Source organism: Glossina fuscipes, unplaced genomic scaffold, assembly GCF_014805625.2.
Source record: "Glossina fuscipes isolate IAEA_lab_2018 unplaced genomic scaffold, Yale_Gfus_2 0, whole genome shotgun sequence".
NCBI lineage: Eukaryota > Metazoa > Arthropoda > Insecta > Diptera > Glossinidae > Glossina > Glossina fuscipes.
In genome coordinates, this window is record NW_023998414.1 from 22,192,730 (window position 1) to 22,217,382 (window position 24,653).

General features: G+C 33.6%; 1 protein-coding gene across 1 annotated transcript; it reads right to left on the reverse strand.

Moving 5' to 3' along the window:
• Window positions 1–4,692: 4,692 nt before the first annotated feature.
• Window positions 4,693–22,541, reverse strand: LOC119639682 (peptide transporter family 1). Its single transcript, XM_038037238.1, has 6 exons — window positions 22,416–22,541; window positions 7,477–7,555; window positions 7,195–7,423; window positions 5,792–7,121; window positions 5,498–5,734; window positions 4,693–5,438 (listed from the first exon to the last, which is right to left on the reverse strand). The coding sequence occupies exons 1-6, from the start codon at window positions 22,455–22,457 to the stop codon at window positions 5,028–5,030; spliced, it is 2,328 nt and encodes a 775-aa protein (XP_037893166.1). The 5' UTR covers window positions 22,458–22,541; the 3' UTR covers window positions 4,693–5,027.
• Between the last annotated feature and the right edge of the window lie 2,112 nt (window positions 22,542–24,653).

The window sequence follows — 24,653 nt, forward strand, 5'->3', positions numbered from 1 at the left end:
TTTATAATAATAATTTTAATAGAATCTTTTTACAGCAAAGTTCTGAGACTTCTAAGAAGATGAAAAAAAAAAACAACTACAGAACAGAAAAGAGATGCTTGACCATCCATCCCATACAGTAAAAAAGTAAATATAATTTTTTAAAATAAATAAAAATATTCTTTTTTGCAGAGAACATTAAAATAAAAATTTTTGCATTTTTTTTGCCTATGACATAAGTAAGTATGAATTGAATGTTCAAGCGCAAGAAGTGTATCTTTGACTTTTTTTTTTTGTTACGCCACCCACCAATACCATTGTTCTTTTTTTATGAAAGACGACAACTCAGTCTTTAAATTATGCAATGAGTGAAAAATTAAGTAAAAACCATTTGATTTTAAGGTTCATTTATTTTGGTTAAATCTTTAATAGTCGTCATCCACCCCGGGTAAACGTTTATTAAACTAATAATAGTATTGGAATATTGAATCATTTCTCTGTGCGTAGCGAAAACGGCTATAACTAATAAGATAAGGTAGTGTACACGACTATGACTTTTCCATCTGAATGCTTCAAGCAATAGAAAAAGCTATTCCGAACATTTCCCGTATATTTGAATAGACCAAGCTATTCGAGCTATAATCGAGCCCAGGTCCAACTGTTATGGTTTCCTTGAGCAGATAGCTTCAAAAGACCAATTATACGTTCTGCACGGCCTTGTGCCCAAAAGATAGGAGGAGATGGGAAGAGGAGTACTTTGCGATAAACAGTAGTTTGAAAAAATATCTCGTCTTTTTTTTTTCTTTTTATAACGATTAATTATTGACTCTTTCAATAATCTACTAAAACTATGCTCGGTCTTTTTGGCATCTTATGAACTTCGTGTCGAAAGGCAAGATTATCTCTTGTAGATAACTAAGAAAGATCTGCTTCTTTTAGGTGGCAACTTGAGAACATAAAGACTATCCATACACATTATAAACCATCGATTGCTGCTAATACTGCATGCGATACTCCTGCGTATAGATTTCGTGTCGAAAGGTAAGGTTGTCTCTTGTAGGTAACTCCGAAAGGACCGCTTCTTCTAGGTGGCAACTTGAGAATATAAAGACTCTCCATACAGATTATAAATCATCGATTGCTGCTGATATTGTTGTTAGTAGTAGTATTCTTCTGTCGCGATTTACACGACTTAGCGCAGTCTATAATATGATTAATGGTTACTCTAAATGGAAACAGCCTGGTCGCTCCCATTTACTGTACCTCCATTAGTTGTTTTCCTAACTTGTATCATGATTTTTTAAATTAATTTTTAAGATCGTAAATATTTTGACGACGGATTTCAAGGAATTGCCGCAGAGAGAAAAATCGGCGCAAATGCCTCAATAGTAAATATGAAAATTTTATACTCATATAGCGTATAATCGGGGGCAACCAGTATATAACGATATAAATAAAGAAAAGCGTTCATATAACGCATATCACACAGTTTAACAATTTAGGTTCTTATCTTCACGTACTATAATTGATCAATTAACTGATATTAGTTTTATTACAATCCATATCCATCCCCTCGCTATGTATTGGAGTACGACGTGACAATCTCTGAAAGACGTTCAAATTTATACGATACTACATCAATGGGTTTATAATATTTTTCCTTTTACTTAATGGATATAAAAAATGTACGTTCATTTGATTGCTGTGTGTATGCTCTATGGAAGCTTTGAAGATTACTGCTGGATATTGCAATAATTTGGCAAACCTGAATTTACAAGTATAAGAGTTCGTAGCAAAGAACAATGAAAATGTTCCAACATCAATCGCTAGGTGGCTTTACCGATGTTTGCTGTTCTTGTTACTCGAGATAATATTATCTAATGCAATATCTCTGCATATTCATCATCTTTGCTCTTTAATTAATACTGTAAGTTATGTTTGCCTTTCTATATGTAGAGGGCATGCATAGTAGGGTAATAAAGGAAAAACTACAACATATTGAAATAATATTGTCTGATAGCTTTGGATAGCATAGGTAACATACGCTATTATCAATGCTCGATCGGTATAAACAAAAGACTTTCCGATGCCGTAGTCCGCATCTTGTCGCTCTTTCCCGATACTTTTCTTCCTTAGACATTCCCTGGCATTCCCTAGGTGACTGATCATCGAAGAAAGAAAACTATGTAAAGAAAGCGTGAAATGAAATTTTTGTCCTAACATTGCCATAATACAATTCTTCGGGTAACTATAAGCGTTCTATGTGCTTGTTTTTCTTATTCCTCTCGAATTATTTTTAAACGTTCTTTCAAATTTTCTATAGTAGATAAAAAGTATAATATGTTGGCCAGAAAGTTCTGTCATATTTTGTTACCACCAGGTGATTATCATTTCAAAGCAAGCAGGTAAAATTCTTCATGTGGGAAGTTATTTTATCATCTACGGGGTGGATGAAGTGCAGTGAATAAACTTCATTTGGGACATCGCATTTGGTATAAGTTCTAGAAACGAAGCAAGGCATCGGTTGTTTTTAAAAGCATATGTGACCCATTGGGCGGTGAAGTTGTAAATATTCGAATCTGTAAAGTAGTTTTTTAAATTTTATTCCAGAGCTTTAAGTCCCGAAGTCAATCGTCGATGTAATCGATAATGATCTTCTGCGGCCCATATTAGAGAATAGTCCATATCTAATCGCTTTGGAATTGTAAACGAACTTATAAACCACCATTCGGCCGCTGAAGAAACCATTAAACATCGTTAAATTTAAACGTTTTATGTAAAGTGCGGCAAAATTTTGTCGTCAACCTAATTTTTATCAAAGTTTTGAACCTAATTCGCTTATTATGTTAACTCGCCTGACTTAATTCATATTAGTAAGAATATTGAAAGTGTGCAATTATCTACAAATTTCTCATATGATTACTGCTTTCATAATTAAAATCATTTCTGCACTCAACGCCAAAGTATTTTGTTAAAACATTTGCAAGACCCAGCAGTAAACTTAAGAGACGCTGTAAATTATATTTATTAGGCGTCTTTCTTTCTTTTTTTCTTTTTTAGTTGGCTATACTAAATATTCTCGTGGTCGCAAAGACGAAGACATCGACGTCAAATTCACCAAAACTATTAGAGGCCGTTGTATGCAAGTTGCTATTGAAAATATACTAAATCAGCGGAAGTTCACGCCCACAATAGAAAACAAGCTCCAACAGCCGTGATTTTAAAAAATAAAAAATTAGTTTTTGGTCTTTACTTGTAGACCAACAAGAACAATAAAATTTGTATATAAAGATAATGGGTGTAAAAAATTCGGTCGAGTCAAATTTTTTTACCTACTTGTTATTGTCATTGAGGTATGACTTTGAAGAAGCATGTCGCTTTCCTTAGGTTTTGATCCAATCCGTAATTGTTGTTATAATAGCTCTGAAGAAATTATAAAATTTTAAAATTCTAAAGTATGTTTGTGTCAACATTTCAATGAACTCACAAATATTGAGTGGCTTATATTATGAAGGATTTAGAAGGAAAAAAATAAAAAATTTGCAAAGAAACGAATCAATCCGAGTACCTAATGAGCAGGATTTAATAAAATTCATTTTACTTACTTTAAAAGTGATTGAATATAAGCTTAAGAATAAGATTAAAGGATTAAAAATTCTTTTACTTATAAATATTTATTTAAATATTTCTTTTTTCTATTCTCAATTGGTTTGAATTGTGGAAAATATTCACACTTACACGAGGAAAAAATGGTTTGTTATTGTTGCCAGAGTATGCCTTAGCGGCGGTTCTAGGCTTTCAAGACTAGCAATCGGACCCGATTGATATACGACGTTTCAAATATAAACTCAATTAATTCGTGAAATGTTGTAATATATTGTAATGTAGCTTGCTTTGCAATTTCAATTCGTATCACTGCATTTACAAGCAGGTTACCAATACCTAACTTCGATGAGCCTCTTTTTCTCGAAAAATGTTCTGTGAATTGTTATTAATCCTTTCGATAATCGCCCGCCACTTGAGGTAGGTAAACCGTCATGAATATGTGTTTGGTTTTGCTATTACTTCGAATGTGGTTTCTTAGAGGATGTGATTCGAAATATGTCAACTGACTTTGTTCTAATTCTTCCGGCATAACAAATAAGCATAAAATAACAACCTCAAATAATAGTATATGTAAGAAAAGTTAACAATAAACTGCACTTAATTAGTAATGCATATAGAAGAAGATGACAATTCTTAAAAAATTAGCTTAAATTACGCTCAACAGGTATTATACACTTAGGTGGGTCTAAGTGTGGAACCAAAATGGGGTCTTGCAACTTGGGATCTTTACATGGTTCAACGCAGAGGGAAGAGAATGGATACTCATTCCATCTCTTCTCTACACATCTGCCCGAAAACGAATTGGCCTTGCCAGTCAGTTAATTGAGCAGATTCGAAGTCTATCAGCTGACTTACTACGAATGAGATATGCCACTTTTCACAACTTGCAGTAAGAAAATTATATTCAGTCATAATCGAATCTTTTATACCCATCGCCGTTATCGTAAAAAAGACAAAGACAACAACTACATTTTCATGCTTTTTAATATGGAGTGGGCGTAGCTGATTTTTTCTATTTTCAAACTAAAAGTTTTTGTTGCATATGGACATGAGCCCGGTAAGCGTTTCCTTTGAAAAGTCTATGTCACTTCCAAATTCTATAGCAAATTTTTAGGCGATATCTTCATTTTTGTTAACGGCAGACTGTTAAATACATTGAGATAACTTAAAATTATGTGTAAGATCAAACGACTATACCTTATACCATTCAAACATTCCCAGAAAGAATGTTATATTAAATTAATTTCTAAAAAGTTTCTACAAAATATACAAAGTACACATAAGCACAGCTTAAACGCGTATAATACATATACAAAAAAAAAAAATAATACGTAAAAAATAAAATTGTTTTTAACATAATTGGTACATAGGGAACTCTAAAATTAATCTAAAACATTAATAATATAGTTTCGCTGTGTTTTCCCATTTCTTCATTTCGTTTGTTATTGTTGTTCACTATTATCACAGGCCGGGTTAGTTACACCATTTTGAGTGGACCGCCTACGATTATTGTTTGTATTGAACATAGAAGCCAAGGAAAAACGTTGAGCAGTTTGTTCAGGACCCGAAGAGTAGGTGAGCAAGTTTGGCGCCAAATTAGAGTTTTCAGGTGGCGGTGACTGAGGTTGTTGTTGTTGTTGTAGAGAAGGTATAACCGTGTAAGCTTGCCGAGGCATAACTGGCGGTGGCATTCTGGAAGTAGTGGGTGGAATAGATGGATCAGGCGCAGATTCAGGTTTATCGCCTTCTTCCACGTCCTGAGCAGGCTCAGCATATTTATAATTCATTGCTAATAGCATAAAAATGAACATATCGACAGCCATTAGACCCGCAAATAAAGTAAATTCGGCAGCCTTATATTGAAAAATAATTTAAACATGCGTTCAGGTAGTTTGGCTCCAACAAAATTTACCTGTGACTCGAAAAATTTCGATTTTGCTATAACCACCACTAGCATGTTACCAATTGCCACGGAAAGTAACCAGCAAGCTTGCAGCACGGATTTCATACTTTGCGGAGCCTGAGTGAAAGAGAACTCAAGACCAGTGATAGAAAACATAATCTCCGCTGCTGTTATCACCATAATTTGTGGCAATTGCCACATTATATGCACGGAATTGGGCTGTGTAACAATATGTACCTCGGAATTCTTCCGGAAGAAAAAAAAAATCAATTTAAAATAAATATGTTAAAAGGGTTCGCTTACAAATCCATCTCTCACGTTGCCATTCGCCAAAATAACGTAAGCCCCACCAGCACGAGCTGTTACGTTTACCACTGGCAAATCGTTAAATGTGAGAATTACTTCACCTCGGGCCACTGTTATTAGTTGAGTAGCATTCAGGACTTCTACAGGAGTGGTAACGTCGGCCGAATCGGTTAGACTGAAATTACCTTGAAGTCGAGGCACATTCAAAAGCACCCTAATGACCGGATTACCTAATTTCGGCTTTTCTGGATTATCTTCAAACTCATGCATGCGATCTTCAGCTATAAAATAGCTCACAGCTTTTTCGGGTATGATATTTAATTCTCCAGATATGCCCGGACAGGCTGCGTCAACTGCATGAGCGTTAAACTTGTACGATATCATTTGTGGAGCCATAATGTTTTTTTCTTCCCACACGCCTAACGATGTCAAATGCGTTTCCTTTTTGAAATCAGGCATTGGAAGGTCCGTATCGAATCGATACCGACATGGCATCCCATTGTAGATTCTCAGCTGTGAAGTCATATCTCCAGGCAACTCTGGTTCAACCATTTCCAATTTTAACTCCACAAAAGCGGATAGTAGGAAAGCTGTAGCTGCCAGCAGGCCACCCAACGTTAACTTTTGTAAAGGTCTTTTAATGCCACACGTATTCAAAATTGGATATACAATGCAATCAAAAAGCGGTATGAAACCCAAAATTAATAAAGGATTGATGACTTGCATCTGATCGGGCTTAACCGTGAAACCCAGAATTTCACCATCCATTCGCGTGGCTTGAAAGGTCCACCGTGAACCTTGTTGATCGAATAGAGCCCAAAATATCGGGAATGGCAGGAAAAGCACAAGTATTTTCATCAGGGTTTTAGTCTCTTCCACCATTTTTCTACCAACAACTGGTTCCGCATAATCCAACCAATGTTCTTTTTTATCCAATTTACGATTACGACGCCAACCTCCTATCGCCTCAACGACGCATTGAGAAACACCGAAAATCATATTGCCCGCTGGCGGTTTCATTATGTATAAACGCTTGCCGGCTACGAAAATCACAACAGATACCAACATTAAAAAAGCTGGCACACCGAAAGCCAAGGAAAAACAATCCTTATCACCAAAACAATGAACGTCTTCACGTAATATTGGCGTCAAAGATGTAGAAATTGTCGAGCCAGCGTTTATTGCAAAATAGAATAGCGAAAAGAATGTGGCCAATTGTTTGGTTTGTTCAGGCAATTTAAATTGATCCCCGCCAAAAGCGGAAACACAAGGTTTGATACCGCCCGTGCCAATTGCTATCAGCACAAGGCCCACTATAGTGACGTGCCTAAGATGAAAAAAGAAATAAAATGGAAAAACATTATTATAAAGATATTCAAACGACAAAATCTTACTCTTACTCTCTTGGTAGTGTTATTATTGGGACCGCACCTAACGAAACGATAACGCCACCAATAGCGTACACTATCGACAAATATAAGATGGTACGAAATTTACCCAACCAACTGTCCGCCACAATTGCCCCGACCAGCGGGCACAAATACACCAACATTGTAAATACATGAAATAGAACGGTGGAAGTGTCCTTATCGTACTGCAATTTACTGGTAAGATACAAAACGAGTATGGCTGTAAGATAATAAAATTTTATTTAAACGAATTGCTTTTATTTATTTATGTACTTCTCATGCCATAATAATTGAAACGTTCGCAGAACTCATTGCTGATAATATAAGCAACAGATTTCGGATATTTGAGTGGCTACAAGTATGATAAAAAGAAAGAAAGAAATTCTATAAGTGAAAGTTGCAATAAAAATTCTGATACGCAATAATTATACAATCAAAACAAGTTATTCTTAAATTATTATATCATTATTACGAAAATATGCTAACTTTTTCATCCCCATCATTAAAGTAAGGAAATACGATAGTTTGATAATTTCGTCTTTACGAAATAGTAAGAAGTTCGTATCAAATAAAAGGTTGCTTTTCCGAAACTATACAAATAAAAACGGACTTGACTATCTACTCACAAGTAAATCTATAGAGCATTCTCTCAGAAGCTATGCCATGCTATCATAGAAAAATTTGCTTAAATATGTATCAGATCTATAGAAAAACTATCAGCAAAAACTGAATGATCTAACTAAAGCAAAAAATGTTTATATAAGGTTCCACCATGGGACTTTCTACAATGTATACGATAAGAACCGTTTCGTCGCTAAGCGCAAATCATGTAAACTTGTTCCAAATATTATTATTTATTACACTTACTATCGTCATCATAGAAAGTGTAGCAAAAGGCGAGGTTGTTCAGATATTTGTATATGTGTATATACACATATATTTATAATATGCAATTCAGTGCAAGATCAGCCGTAACTGTCGATGCATTCACTGCCTTCTTAGTACAAAAAAAATGTATCATAAAAGTATGCTTTAAATTATATCTGCTAAACGATTATATGCCATGCGATATACGATATAACATATTTCGGCTTTCCTTTCATCTTGCAATAATATATCGCAATAAATATGAATGTCAAGCAAACAATATTAAAAGAAGTTAATGGTCGGAAGCAAAAAATTCAGAGTACGACGAATGCAATTTGTTTCTTGTTATTCTACATCTTTTTTTTTTAATTTATCAATATGCTCTATGTACATAAAAATACATATTGTTGTAAAATAAAGAATTCGTTTAGTTAATATGTCTATTAATGTTTGTCTACATCATTGGGCTTAATTCTAAATTTTTTTTTATTTCAATTTACGTCCTTATGTCAGGCCATTCAATATATTCATAATTATAATAACTAAACAGAACTAAAAAATAAACATTAAACCAAATATGTGCTATTTTGCTCAGTAAGATATTGTGATTTGTTGGTGGTAAAACAATTAATGCATTATTGTAATGCTTCTGGAATTTCTAACCGAAGAACTGAAGCGTGTGCTGAAGTTAACGTTACATCGTTAAGAAAGTTTTGCAGAGAGTGAAATAAACGATATTCAAAGGAGGCGAGGTCTAGGCTGTACATGGAATGCATCAGAACTAACCCGCCATAATTTTGCAACTTTTGCCGCGTCATTAAAGATTAAAGATGTTCAGCGCTGTCATGATGCAACACAATATCCTTTCTACTGATCAATTCTTAGCGCAGTTAAATCGTATGGGTTGGAAATCCGTCATCGGGTTAAGTACGAATAATTCACGATGTAATATTTCCTTCTCACCCCATCAAATTGAATGGCGCCTTAAGTGGCGCCAATCAAGGCTTTGCCATCGTTTGTACCGCCTCATTTCTCTTAGATTGGGTTTTTGTTATTCTGGCACGTTACTTTCGCATCTGAACCACTTCTTAGCGCCCGTTATCAAATCTGACAAAAAGTAACGCGATTTGGTTTCGCTTCGAACACATTTTCTTAATTAAAAAAAAAAAAAAGATGCGTATCAACGAATTCGTTGCAACTTGCATTTTCTAGTTTTTGAAATTGTTCGATATACATATAAAAATATGGTGTCTATGTCAGCAAATATAATTTCACGTTCGAATGAAAACAAAATAAAGTGAACATGTTCTATCCATAAAACGTCTAAAACAAGTCATCAGTATTTCTGGTTAATCGAGAGGCTAACTAAAGAGAATGAAAAGACATAGTTAACCAATAAGGAATTGTAATAATTTCCACAACGTGCATAAATGGTTATCATGCAAAAATAAACTGCTCAAGTATTGAAACATTTCAATTTTAAAGCATTTCATGAAAAGGCTGCTTTTTACTTTAAGCTTAAGTACTTTGATTATTTCTACATTTTGTCAAATTATCCATTTTCGTTTTGAATACGAATCTTGCCACGACGAGCCTGCCTGTGGCTTATAGTTACAAAGGAAATCTTTATCTTGAACGGGATCGACCAAAATTTGAGGAACTATGCAGAAGCATACTCGCCGTTACAGAGTTAATAACTTTTGCACGAGCCAAGAAATGAATCAAATTTTATGCAGCAATACCTGCTGCAAACATTCTCCTGTCCGCCAGAATGAAGCTATCGTCTTCAAATTTGAAACACGCATTCGAGGTGCTTGCACACAGATCAGCGTTCAAAATGGGAGAAATCAGCCAACGGATACGACTATAGCGCAAGTTAAGTTGAGAATGAAAACCTTTACTTTCTGGTCTTTTCGTTGTCACTTACAAGCTACAGGAGGTAAACGATAAAAATCTCAAGCTGTATCGTACAAAAATTGAAATAGCCAGCGATTTCGATTTAATTGTAAAGAGTAAGGATATCTAACTTTTTTAGGCTAAACGTGATGAATATAAAAGATTCGGTCGCAAACGTATGTAATTTGGTTATTTGTTTTGATTTTGAAAATTTTTTAATTTTTACATAATTAGAAAAAAAAAAATGTATGACCTTAAGCAAGTCAATACGGACTATAAACCAGTCCCTGGCCGACATTCGTAACTTCACCGCTCAGACTTGCCATGTATGTTGTTATGAAAACCCGTGGTCCGTTAAGTGTTAAATAGCGATATTTCCGTTATAATTATTATAGCGAAAAAGTTCAAAAGTCCCGTTTCCTTTTCTCCGTCCGTTTTCCTTTTCTTCTTTAAAACTTTTACGAAAGCAAAATTTTTTACGAAAAAACAAAATTTCGTTTATCTTGACTTGCAAATTTAAAATGTAAGAAAGCTACACTCACCTTAAGCGTAGTCCTGATCGTTCTTCGCTAAATGATAAAGTGTTCCAATTTTTTTTTGCTTAAGAAGAACGAGTGAACGCGTCAGTCCTCTATGCCATCTTTTCAGAATATTCAAAATATCCCCGATCCTCCCGTTCTAACATACTAATCGAGTAAGAAATCATATATGATAGTGGAATAGCAACTTTACTGTCGTGACTTATCGCGACTTATCGTTTTGTATCAACCGCCTACACCAAATACAGCAATGATCGGTATCGGAATATCAAGTTCTTCGAATTCACAAGTTAAGGATCATATTGCCAGCGAAGGGCAAAGCCGTTTATAGACTTTAATACATTCCGATCAATGTCTATCGGCTACATATCAAACGGTATGCAACAAACAAAGCAAGTCATATGATTTTTGATGACATTTGGATACAAGTTAATCTACAAATGCAATGAGTCCAACTCATGGAATGTTTAATAAATTTCTCATTTCAACAATCAACGAAAGTGTAATTGTTATATTTTTAATTAAATTCCTATTTAATAGATAATAATAGAAAATAACTATCGATAACTTGTCCATACAAGACCTCTCCATTAACATGTGACGCCATTCTATATGCGCTTGAATTTATTTCCCATTTAAATTTCCTCCTAAAAAAGCTATGCGATTTTATATTTTATGTAAGAATTTTATTCTCAAACGGAATTACGACAACCTACTATAGCCTACACCAATTGTGGTACAACATTAAGTTTGTTCGGTCGTTTGTGACAGCAGGAAAGATTTGAAATAGATCCCCCTTTTATTATCCAGAATCATTTTTTGACTCGATCCAAACTTGTCTGTCCGTCTAATATCGGTTTACGTATTTTTGGGTTCAAGCTTACGTGAAAATAATATATAATTTTTGAGGTATTCTTACCAAGACGGTTGAGTAACCGACTAGACAAAATGGTGTAGGGTATCTAATGGCTGACTATATATTACTTGCTTTTGTTGAACGAATACGATGACCAATGCCCGCCAAAAATAGCTTCACAAAATTTTTCCTATGTCGTAATCGCGCAACCTTATACACAACTTGAGCAATGCTCTCTAACTCTCTTATATCACGCTTTTAACTGAAACACATTTCTAACTGTATGTTTAAGCAAAAATTTATGCAAATATTAGAAACGCTAAGTATTTATATACGTATTTGTTTGTGAGCCTACGACACAGCAACATAGTAATGTTATGCACAGAAAAATATATATAAAACAGAAATAAGAACATTATAGACAGATAACGCCGACCACTAAATACCCTGCATCACTTCGCATAGTACAATTATTCGCTCAATTTGGTAATAGTACATCAGATATTACACATTATTTTCATGCAAATGCATAGTTTTTATGAAATCCCACATTTTGGGGGACTATATGACGTGATCCAAAGTTAGCAAATTAAATTTCTTACCTAAAAATTTTTCAGTTTCGGTCATAAAAAACCAGAAATTATACTTTTTCTCCATCATATCAGAGATTGCTATGGTTATATAAGACGAGGTATAAAAAATTGCCCCGGTCGAACCAAATTTTTCGCATCAATTTCGAATGCCGAAACTCTATTACACAACTAGTTTTGTCGAACTATTTTGAAAAGTGCAGTTCAATTTTTCAAACCAAGGCGTTATATGGGGAGTGCTTGAAAGAGCGGATCAACTCGAACCATTTTCATTTTTGTCCTTGGGTCAAAACAGGTCAACTACTACTACTAAATTTATCAAAATTTCATCAAAATATCTCGGAATATTGCGACCATTAGGTTGAATACAAGTATACATGGACAGACATTAGGCGGACAAATAGACAGAGAAGCTTTCATCAGAATAAGAATCATTTTCCGAATCGATTGTTATAACACTAGATGGATCTAGCTTAAGCCCTTCTGCGTGTTACAAACTCCCCCCAAAAACTTTATATATCCTGTATAACAAGTGGTGTAGGATATACAAAAAAACTCAATATAAAACATTTGCAGATTTACTTTCTGGACGATGCAAGAGAAAACTAATTAGTTAAAAAAAAATTTAGTAAACAATTTCGATAGCTTTCAAGAATGCAGATCACATTGGCAAGACCAGTCGAAATTTGAATTGTTTGAATTAAAATATGCAAATTAAGATAAGGTTAACAACTTTCAGACGTACGCAGAAGTAAGTGAAAATGTAAGCAAGATTGTCTACACAACACCCTACCAATACTATCTAACTAAATTAACTTGCAAATTTTGTATTTAAAAATTTTAATAAATTCTTTACAAATTTATAACGATTTCGTAAGAGACCTACCACTATCAACTGCATTGTCTCTTTCAAGTGCTAAGAAAAAAGAATCTCACAAATTTTCAAAGGCACCAAGGCAAAGTATAGAAAAAGCATATAAAAGAGCTTCTTCTTATCATACTCGAATATTTGAATTTTATTATACTCTCCTCGCGAAGAGCACGTAGACAGGCGTTTTTACAGGGAAAGTATGTAGTATTGCCGTACGTGAAAAGAAGTTTTATATCGAATATCGATGCCATTCTAGTATTAAAAAACACTTAATAAATAGACAAAGTAAACTGACTTTGAAAGGAGATACGAAAGAGAAGAGTTTTTGTTACCCACTGCCTATCACAAAAGAGGAGAATTTTTGTTACCCACTGCCTATCACTTTGAATTAATTAATATATTATAAATCGTAAATATTTAATCTTAATTTCGATCAGTCTATTGGAATAATTTTTACTTATACTTGCCGTTAAGTTCGTTTTAACAAGCATTTACTGCTATGTTCAAAAAGTAAGATCAATTCAATTTTATCTCTTTTAAATCTATTTCGATGACTTTAAAGCAATCCTTGTCAGATGCTATACATTTATGGCAACGTGTTTTCCAATTCTCGAAATAGTCGTTATAGTTGACTTTCGGAATGACCTTGAAAGCTTTCTACACATTCAGCTTGTATCTCTTCACTCTCTTGTTCCCCGAGTGTAGGAAATAGCCCGAACTCTTGTGGGGCTAAATCAGATGAATACAGTGGTCGTGAAACGATATTAGTTGCCTTCTTAACGAAATTGTCTCCAAGTATCAATGCAGTATGCGATGGCGCATTGTTGTGATGCAAAAATCAAATGTTCCTTCCACAATTGCGGACGCTTCACGCAAACAACGCATAGTACTTACATATTATTCTTTGTTAACAGGTTGGGACAACGGAAGGTGTTCATAGTGCATAACACCACGATGATTGAAGAAAACTGTTAACATCACTTCGATTTTTGAGCGATTTGGGTGCGAGCTTTTCGGTTTTTCCTCACTTTTTGCACGATATTCGCCCGATTAATCGGTTGTTCCAGGTCACGCGAATAGATTCAAGTCTCATCTCCCGTAATAATGTCCTTTATGACTGATGGATATTCAAAAAAGCGATGGTGTTTTTCGAAAATATGGACTGTTTTAGGAACTAAGCGAGATGAGACACTTTGAGGACCAAAATAGCTTTTAAAAATGTTGCTGACTGATCACTTTGGAAATAGTATTAGCATTGTCCCTAATTGTGAATAAGCGATTCTTCAGCACCAAATCTATAATTGATGCTTACTTCATCATCATTTTCATCAATACATGTCGCTGCTTAAAATACATGCAAGTATCTATTCATTTTGTTGGTAGAATATTTCTAACAAAATATCCAACCTTGTAAACGAATGCAACGATCCTATGGAAGCTTTTCGCAATTTTTCTTGTTTTTTCTTTTTTTATTTTTACTAGTGATTGAATGAGTGCTTTTTTTGGAATATGCCTAAACAGTTAGAATAAAATAATAAAAGACGCATGTTGTAGACTTTATAGAATTTCCGAGACTTTTGCGCGTTGCTATATGATATAAAGCGAAAGAAATGATCTCCTTTGGCGAGTATGTATAAAAAAGGAACTGTTACAAAGAACCCAACCAGACATCTGCGTACATAATACATTTATAACTTTTTTTTTATTTTTTTTGATTATTCACTATACCTGAGTGCTAGAGCGGGAAAGAAATGAAAAAATGTTTATGCCAATGACTCGCCTTGACTTGGATAAAAAAAAAAAAACACTGCAAATATTTTATAAAAGCTTCGTTTACAAACTCCGCTATTATTCCACTTGTTTACATTGGAACAACAGTGCAGTGCAGTTTACAGTTTGTTATCGCGCAGATGACAGCAAGATATGTCTGGCTTCGGCAAAAGCCCATTCTTAGCTGCTAATAATGCAAAAATGGAAAAAACTAAAAAAGTAAATATAGATCGAAAAGTGAGTATAAAGAGTTTTTTTCGTTATAATTTAACACTAGATTGCCGGAGCGAGTCAATGCGTCTCTTTTGTGATTTGATTGCTATCTATTTGGAAAAGTTACGATAATATTTTTAAAAATATTCATCATAATGCATACTACAAATACCCTAGCTTCAAAAATCCATATATATCCATATATATGCCATATGTGTTAAGTCGAATTATTCATTAGGAAAGTATGGGGAAACTTTATTGAGAAGAGCCAGACTGATTACAAACTTGGCGCAAACATAACATGCAAACGAAATAGTAGTAAGACCATCTGTCCAATGAACAAATCTGCAGAAAATGTATTTTGAAAACATAATTACATCCTAACATCACTCACGGTACGTCTGCGTATTATACTTACGCGGATATATGCAACGCCCAGAAGTACTTTAGATAGACTCATTGCTAGTTATACTGCCCCGAGCACCATCAGTTTCTGAATCAATCTAAGCTTATGTGTCTTTTTCTTTTTTTTTTGGGTGTGTCCAGGTCGAAATTTTGGAAATGTTTTCACGAATTTCGATACATCCCCAAATATTTTGGTTTAAGGACGAACCCTACTGAAAATGTTTTGAATAGAAGCGTCTATCAGGTAATATCTTAATTTGAAAAGTCAAAGCTACATAAAATAAGTGTAGGGTGTTATATGGTATTTACTGGTAGGCCGTGGCCCACTATAGCCTTTTTTCTTTTTTTTTTTCTTGTTTTGAGTACAGTTTCTTTAAATTAATAGTGTCACAGAATCACAACATATATCTGTACACAACATCGAGTAATCTAGTGTTAATGTACTGCAGGCAGTTATTAGCAATAGCATCATGAGGCTCAGCATTTTGTAGCCAGACTAAATTTATTATTACGAAAACATTCGATTCTTTCCCATATTTATAAAGTAAATTCTCTTATAAAGGACGCGAAATATTTTACGAAACAATTTCATTACGTATGTAGTGAAAACAGATAGAAACCATGCATGCATCGGATAGGTACCGCATAAAGGTAGAACACTTTTGAAATGATAAATTTTTCGTTTATTCAAAATGGTTTAAAGTTTGCAATAAATGCTACGTATTCTGTAACTTGGTGAGATTCTTGACCTCGCCGTAATTGCAAAATAGGACAACATATTGAAGGAAGCATTACAACCACACTTGCAGAGTGGAATAAATGTTTCAATTGCCCCATCGCCACAGTAAATATTTTAAAAATGTGATCTTAACGCATTTCTCATTTTCGTTACGTGGTTTTTTTCTTTTTTCTCGTCAACAAAAGTTGTCCATAAAGCGAAAGTGTCTCTTTATTTGTCATGCGTCTTTAACTTTGGAATTTCTTTTAAGCGACCATGTATGAGAAGAAACCGCAAAAACAATAACATAAACAGGTTTTGCGTATACCAAGTACGCAACCGCTACAAAATAAATAATCATTTGCATAGCTTTATCGTTTGTTAGACAAAATAGATGGCATCGGCCCATATGAGCCGTTTTTGAGCCATTTATATATTTAGCAAGACGAACTGATGGCTTTTCGATGTTTGTGCTCCTTTTCTTATAATTAAATTAATTAATGCATTAATAAATATGGAGAGAATATTAGGTCTCCAAAAAAAGTTAAATGCAAAGCACTTTTGTTTATTGTATGTGAAAGTTTAATAAGTGATCACTTTATATATACCCATCGTCGAAGGATGAGAGGTATATTAATTTTGACAAAACGTGTGCAAGGTCTAGAAGAGAGCTTCAGAGTTCCGATGAAATTCTCAACCAATTTAAGGATGTCCATCTGTCCGTCAGAATGATAGACTATATATTTTTTGCTATAAACATTTCCCTGGCCGTAAAAATGAAGCTATCGACCTCAAAATTGGCAGAAACATTGGAAGTTCTTGCACGCGGCTTGATGTTGAAAATGGGCCAAATTATTTCAAAGACACGACTACAGTGCTATCACTCTGCTTTTCAGAAAGAATAAAAAATTCATTTTTTGTTCATTACTCATAAACTACAGCTGAGAAAAGTTTGAGCACATTCTATGGTCGATGCTGTACAAATATGGAAAAAGTTGATAACGCCTACCCCATATTATAGTGTATCAAAATTTCTTCTTTAGAATGCGCAAAGCAAGCTTTAAAAAAACCCCAGAAAGTACAGAAAATCTTACCCAGTTTCAAATTCGGAACTCAGCTAAGCATATCCATTTGTTCGTCTGTCCATCTGTCCAACGGCCCAACTATGGAATATATGTTTGCCAAAATGAGTATAACATCTAAAAGTTTGCAATAGAAGGTGAAAATCACTTGAACCGGGCAAAGACCAGACCTACAGCGCCTACACGCCTATGCAACAAAAACTGTCAACACCTTGACTTTCCGGGCTTATTGCTTCTTACTCATAAAGTTAGCACATACATCACGGAAAATTTCTACGAGATTGTTCTACGAAAGTAGAAAAAAAGTAGCCACGCCCAGCCAATATTATTATTATATTTCTCCTTTATTTCCATCTCCTATAGAATAACTATAATGGGCATAAAAGATTCGCTCGCCATTGAGTATAATTTTCTTACTTGCGTTATTCACGTTGTCTACCATTGTCAGTACGACAACACAATCAAAAACGTATTCATGTTGTCGTGTTTCAAATATCGACACAGTTTCAGTTCATACCTTATCTAAGTTTTGCTAGAGTTTATCAAAAACATCCTTCCTATACAAAACAATACCGCCGCTACAATTGTCACGAAACAATATTAATTTCAATAAAATGATACAAACATACATATACTCATCAATTTGTATAAATCAATCAAACTATTAAGGAACTATAAATAGCGAAATCGCACACAATAACACTAACTGAATATGAGAGCGGAAGTAAAATAATTAAGCAAACCTAGCAATGTGTCAATGAAAAAATTATACATAGCGCATAATTTAATTGAATTTCTTCCTAAGGTGCAACAAGTGCATACGATTTGAAATAAAATACGAGAATTCATTTCTTAAAACACTTCACCGACAATGAAAGAAATAAATGTTCAATGTAGAGTTTAATTAGATAGTTTTAAGTTCTTATTATCAATTTTATAAATGATTTACACATTTTTTTCGTTATCACTTAAAATTCAAATCAAGTATAAGGAAACGACATTTATTTTGGAATTTTAATTACAATTTTCTTAAATAGTTCTTCCTTAAATAAACCGATACCAACTTAGGTTTTTGTACTGAGCAAGTTTAGTCAATGTTTAAGTCAACTTTTGAATTAATATCTGTTCCAGTTTTTGGGTTGCGCATGAAAATATATACAAAGAAATTTCTGTAAGCGATTCAGATACAAATTCAGGCCTAATCTGTGAACGTCAACTAATTGGGGTCGAAATTTTAGCTTATCTCTCCTTTAGTTATTTCCCTATCATAGAACAGGCAGGCTGGCAAACAGAGGATTGGATGACAAAAACTACACATATATCTGTGTTCTGAAGCTACAAAAGTGAACGATAGAATTAATATATTCCCCGCCTTTTTTTTGTTTGTTTCGTCTTCGCAAAGTAAAGCCATTGTTCATCAATAATATCAATGAATAAAATATCAAACATATTTATTAGTCTTAATTGTCAACGTATCATAAACCAGAAGAATTTATCAAAATTTCAATCTTTACTTCGTGTCAATTTAAAGTCGATTAGAAATTGAGACTTGAATGTTAATTTAACAAATTTTTATATGAAAATTTTAAAACATTTTCAAGGTCCTATAGAAATAAATGTTTTAATGAATCTTTTCTTATTTATAAAATAAAATTTACTTAGACCATTTGCCATTAGAATGGACTTGACCTTATCAATTTTTGAAAAACATTACCAAGGCCCACTCAGGTCATTTCAATGCGATAAATACGTGGCTTTCGTATCAGTCGTAGAATATGTATTTATAAATAAATTCTGCATATACAAAAAATCTGGAGAACGAAATCAAAGTCGTTATCATAAAAATTTCAATGTAATTAAGTGGAGAAAAAACAATTGACTCATTAAAAATTTTTGAAACGTACCGGCCTGATTAAAATATGCGTATTAACAAGGTAAGTGAAAACAACAAACACACGAAGCAAACACGAAGAAAGCTATACATTTGTCTTGCAATGAAGCTTGGATACCCAACGTCGTAGAAAAACATATAAATACCACATGTCGTTTTTATACCTATCACCGTACTGTAAACGGTATATTCACTCTGTCAAAACATTTGCAACACCCAAAAAGAAGCTCCGTCCACCTCATAGAGTATATATATTCTTCATCAAGATCAAATTTGAAACCGATTCAAACCGATGTCCGTCTATCTCCGTCCGTGTATCTGTCTATATGAATGTCTATGTAATGTCTGGGTGAAATATTCTCCTGATCGCAAAAATGAAACTATCGATATTATTAGGGAATATAATTATTTTATTTTATTTGTTTTTAAGTCTGGTCATGATATGAAATTTTGGAATCTTGAGACTTTGAAAATCTCCAAAAAAAAGATAGACACCTGAAACTTAGTGAAAATGTATTGTGTTATCATCAAGAGGTTAAGATTGAAAAGAAGAAAGATGAACTTTTTCGACACACAGCTATTGAAGACAAACGTTATCGCTAAAGAGAACGAGAGTTTTAAGTTGAAAATGATATTTTTTTGCATTAATTTAGCAAATACACTGCAACTGATTCCGATCTCATATTTGTTAAAGGTTAATATTTTGCAAAGATTAGCCAAATTGCAATTTATGTTAAAGTTCAAAGCTTGCTTACAAATGCTCATATCCATAATATGACAGAGCTAACCTATTGTCAAACGTAGCTGCTTCTTATGGGTATTCAAAGTTCTCGATCTGGTATGGTAACGGTGATACCACATTGATTGACGGTAAGGAAAAGTGATCTGTGTTATTTTTTAAGTCTTTATGCAAAGTTTGAGTATTCCTTTAACAAAGCTGGTATATCCAAATCCAAAAATTTGAGTTAATAAAAAGTCCATACCAAGGAATATACTATGCGTACATATGTATATATAACGAAACAATAGTCACGGAAATGGAAGTTTTTTCTAAAATGATCATATTATTTACGCCTTCTGGGAGGATAACTGCTTTCTTCAATTTCAAGTTCGAGTTCGCTTTTCATAAGCCCTTTTAATTACCCCTTTTTTCTTGTACTTCAATTTACTGGAAAATTCGTGGAATAGTTTACAAATTGAAAGGAATTGAGCAGTAGGCCTATATAAAATTGAATGAGTGTAACTTATTACAAGTGATAATAAGCGCAAGAATATTCCCAATAAAATAGTCTTAAATATCTATCGCACAAGCGATTTATATGAATAATAATCAACTACGATTTCTTATTTACTTAAACAAATTTAAAAAAAATATATTATTATGAATCACGTTTACAGTAAAGCATTAAAAAATTCACAATTTTTCTTCTTTACACCCATCACCCAAGGCTGTGGGGTATATTCATATTGTCGTCAGTTTGTTGACAATGCCCGAAAGGAAGTGTATATATTCTTGACCAGTACCAAATTCTAAATCGACTTAGGCATGTCTATCCGCCCGTCCTTCCGCGCACGCGGGCTGATATTGAAAATGAGCCAAAGCGGTCAAAGGATACCTAACTATGCGCAAATTTAAAATATTGGCCACGCCTACCCAATATTATAGTGCATAAAGTATATAAATTGTTGGGCAGTTTCAAATTTAGAATGCACCTAAGAATATCTGTTTGTAAGTATGTCCATCTGTCCGTGCTGTATCAATGGTAACATTCTTTCGCTCACAAAAAGGAGGATGTCGCCTACAAATTTGCAAAAAAATTTGAAAGAGCCCAAAATTTTCAAAAGAAACACCTACAACGCCCGCACGCCTATGCGCCAAGAACTTTTATATTGAAAATAAAAAAAAAAAAAAAATCGGCTTCGCCCACTCCATATTATAGAGCATGAAAATCTAGTTACTTTCATTTTTTCCCTTTTCTAGGATAACGGTGATAGGATAAAGAATTCCATCAGGATTGCATATAACTTTCTTAAAAGCATCGGGTAATAATCAGTTAAGCAGCCAAACAACTGACCGCTTTACTGATCACTTACCTCTTAATGGAAGCCTTAGCTTAATTACAACTTCCTACGGAGAATTAGTCGCTCTATAATATTCTATTTTGCAAGATGTTTGCTGTTTGCTTATTTAATTTCATAGTTTTCAAGATTCCAATTGTGAGATATGAACGTGAAAAATTCATTAAGTGAAAAACAATAAAAGAAGTTATTTACTTTATTGCTAAAACATCTTGTTTAAGCGAATTATAAATCAAATTGAATTTTTGTTAAAAAAAAAAAAGTAAAGTGGAGCCCCAAGGAAATAGATACTAATTTGGGCAACGACAGATCAATTGCAAGATCAACTGCTACAAGCTTTATTAAAAATCGTTCATGAGCCTCGCTTCGGCATCATATTTAAGAACATAAACCTCACACCACAGCTTAATGGGAAATTATGCATAAATGTGCGCATTTGTATCCATTCACCGAGTTATGATGAAATAATAACTTTCTCTATAAACCCACTTAGGATGTCATACGTAAGCTGCTAAAATGCAAGAGTTTGCTCAACAAAATTAGCACACACTCCCACCACACTGATGCTAAGAAACCCAGCATCAGGATCATTTTGGATTTCCTTATGTAAGAGAATTCAATGTTGAGCGGGGAATTTGCTCCAAAATTTTACAATAAAATCATCGTGAAAAGAAAAACAAATTAATTTTCAAATTCTTACGAGATTGGTAACAAATAAGCTTAGCATCGTCGTATGGAATGCTTAACGTTTTCTTTTTCTTGCTTTTTGATATTTTCGATACAAAATAATTGCGAGGACGTGTTATACTACAAATGCAAACATCATGTATTTGCAACAAGAAAACATAAACGAATTTATTTTCAATTCAAACATGCAAACCGTCTTAGATAAGATATCCTCGAATAGTCAACAAATCTCTCAAAGGTATCCAGGACTGAATTAAGGCCAAAAAATTGAAAATAACTTCATATGTACCGTTTCTTTTGTATTGCTACACTTTTTTTTGTTATTGACAGCTGAAGAGGTGAAAAAGATGTTAAAAATCGAACACTTACAGTGAATTAAATACCGTATGTACATAATTATAAATTTTCATAAACAGTTACAAGTCTTTGATTGAAATAAATAAAATTCTGCTAGTTGCAGAATGAACATGGCCGGGTCCTTGCAAGTTAAGGTAACCAAGGTGATAGCAACTGCCCATACTGAAACTTGTAAACGCTCGATTTTGTAGAAATTCTAGCAATTAGAGACGGGCAAACATATTATACCTCACCCTAATTAAGAACATATTTCTGGGCATGAGAAAGAGGAGAACGAATTTGGTACGACCCCAGACTTTAATGCGTGGATATGTTCCCTTGATCGAGGAATTCGTATAGGTTTTTTTTCGGCGCTATAACCGTGAAAATTTTTTTTAAATCAACTTCTTACCGTTTCACCAGGCTCGGTTATTTTTAAAGAACCGCTAACCATTTTAAAGGCAGATGCTCTTCCTGTTTATTGTTTTCTTTAATTTTTCTTATTTGTTCTATTTTTTTTTTTTGTTTTTTTTTTTTTTTAATATTATATTGTATATTGTAATTACTATAACTGTACGCTATATTTTTATTATTTTTCAAAAGAAGGTCACTTTACCACTAGCGTTAACACTGGAAAAAAAAAAAGAAAGAAGAATCACAATAAGCATCTAAACCGGTATTTATTTACTTAAATCGAGGCATATATATATATATACATAGATGTAGTCTTTTATATATCAACTATTGTGTTCTTAAGAAACTCATTGTTTTACAACATGGAATATATTTCTTTAATAATAGAAACAAAAAACCATCTGTGTGGTTTTAATGAGTTCTTTAATGACTTCACTAAAAAACAGATCGCAAAAACAATCCCTTGTTAGGGAATTCTTTACATATCGTTTCGATATGTAATTTTGGAAAATGTTCGATTTACTCAAGCCTTAGATCTTGAACCAATTTTACTAACGGCGATCTAGCTTGAACGACACTTGCTGCGCGAATGCAATAACGCAGATTCGATAAAGTGTAAATCAGCAGCTTAGACTGGACTTTTTTCTGTTTTCCCATTCTGCTTCTATTCTGTTTGTAAACAATTTTTTATTTTTTATTCTCTCCTTCTCTCTCTCTCTCTTTCGCTCTCTCCATCACTTTGTCTCTCTTTTACTCTGTGCTTTTATTTAATTTTTTTTTGTTTTTTTTATAAAAATTTCTCCGCGCACAAGAATGTCAAAAAGAAGTTATATTTAGCTTGTAGCGAACACTGATGGCGTGGATTCAAACGACAAAAGTCTTCGAAGATTATTTTCTAAAATATTTCATAGCAGTTTCCAACAATCAATCTACTCAGCCTGCTAGAAACGAATAGTGGTGTCTTCTCCTTCATCCCGGCACCTTGTCTGATGCACAATTCGAATCACTTTACTTATACAATAAATCAATGAATTCATGTCAGTTTGTAGTTGTAATTGTAGAAGAATTGATTTAGAGAGGAATGTTCGTCCTTCCTCCTTAAATAGCCTTTAAAACCATGAAATTTTACCTAAAGCGTAATTTTCAACGGCTTAGGCATAAGACTTCACGCCCATGGTCGTTTGCAAGTTTCGGTCAAAATTCACAAAGATCTGAAGTTTAGAAAAATTCAGCTCTCTAAGTGTTAGGTAAATAATTTTACTACGAACTTTCAGCTCATTTGTGCATATTGACCCCTCAAGATGAATGTAACCTTTCTTTGCTTATTTCTTTTCATTTCCTACTTCTCTGTACAGGTCTCGAGGGAAGTTTCATGCTCTCGAAATAGCCACAAACAATTAATCGAACAAATTTATTCTGAACTTTTCTTTTACACAATCTCAATAAATTTCATACTCTCACAATATAAATTCAAAAGCTTTTCTGAGAGAGATCGTTGAACACTTACGTAACAAAACAAACATAAACAAGTTAAAACATTATGATCAAGCAAGAATGACTATTAAATACCCTACGTCACTTCGTCAAATACAACTCTGCACTTATTATCGCCTTAAAATACCATAAATTATACCTTATTGTTCTCATGTAAAGGCCTTACAGGCAACCCAAGTTGGGTAATCCATACGCAATCTATCAAAGAAAGATCTATGAAACGCGGCAACAGAGTACTTTAAAACGAACGCAACAGCATTAGGATGAATGAACAAAATGTACTTCACAATCATGACTCGGAGCTTTTATCCAAAAAACGAAAACGGTTTCAAATTCTTTCGCTGGACTTTTTAAATAAAACTTAAACATCTACACTAAATGTGCTTTGGGTGAAATATTTCATCTTCTTTCAGATAAGCAAAATATATGTTTTCACTTAATTCATATTCAGATAGATTGATCGAATGATGCTTACAAGTATGCAATATCGTTGCTCATTATTAGACTCACTACTCTTATTGTGTATTCTTCTCTACTTTTCTCTTCGATAATGTTAGGTCAAGTGTAAATCACTTATATAACACTTCACAGGCCCCAGATATATCATGTAACGTTCGAACTTGCCTTACATTTTGATTATGTTATTTTCACAACCATGCAAGAAAACCGTCTTCATCTACGTTAGAATTATGAAAGAAGATATTTATACTTACAAAGCACGTTTCGTTTATGTAAAAAGAAT

Excerpts from the sequence above, each read along its gene's own strand:
- LOC119639682 (XM_038037238.1), bottom strand. The coding sequence starts at position 22,457 with ATGGTTAGCGGTTCTTTAAAAATAACCGAGCCTGGTGAAACG. Across the intron at positions 7,556-22,415 it reads TAACCGAGCCTGGTGAAACG|CCACTCAAATATCCGAAATC; the intron begins GTAAGAAGTTGA and ends TCATACTTGTAG. Across the intron at positions 7,424-7,476 it reads CAATTATTATGGCATGAGAA|CCATACTCGTTTTGTATCTT; the intron begins GTACATAAATAA and ends ATTATCTTACAG.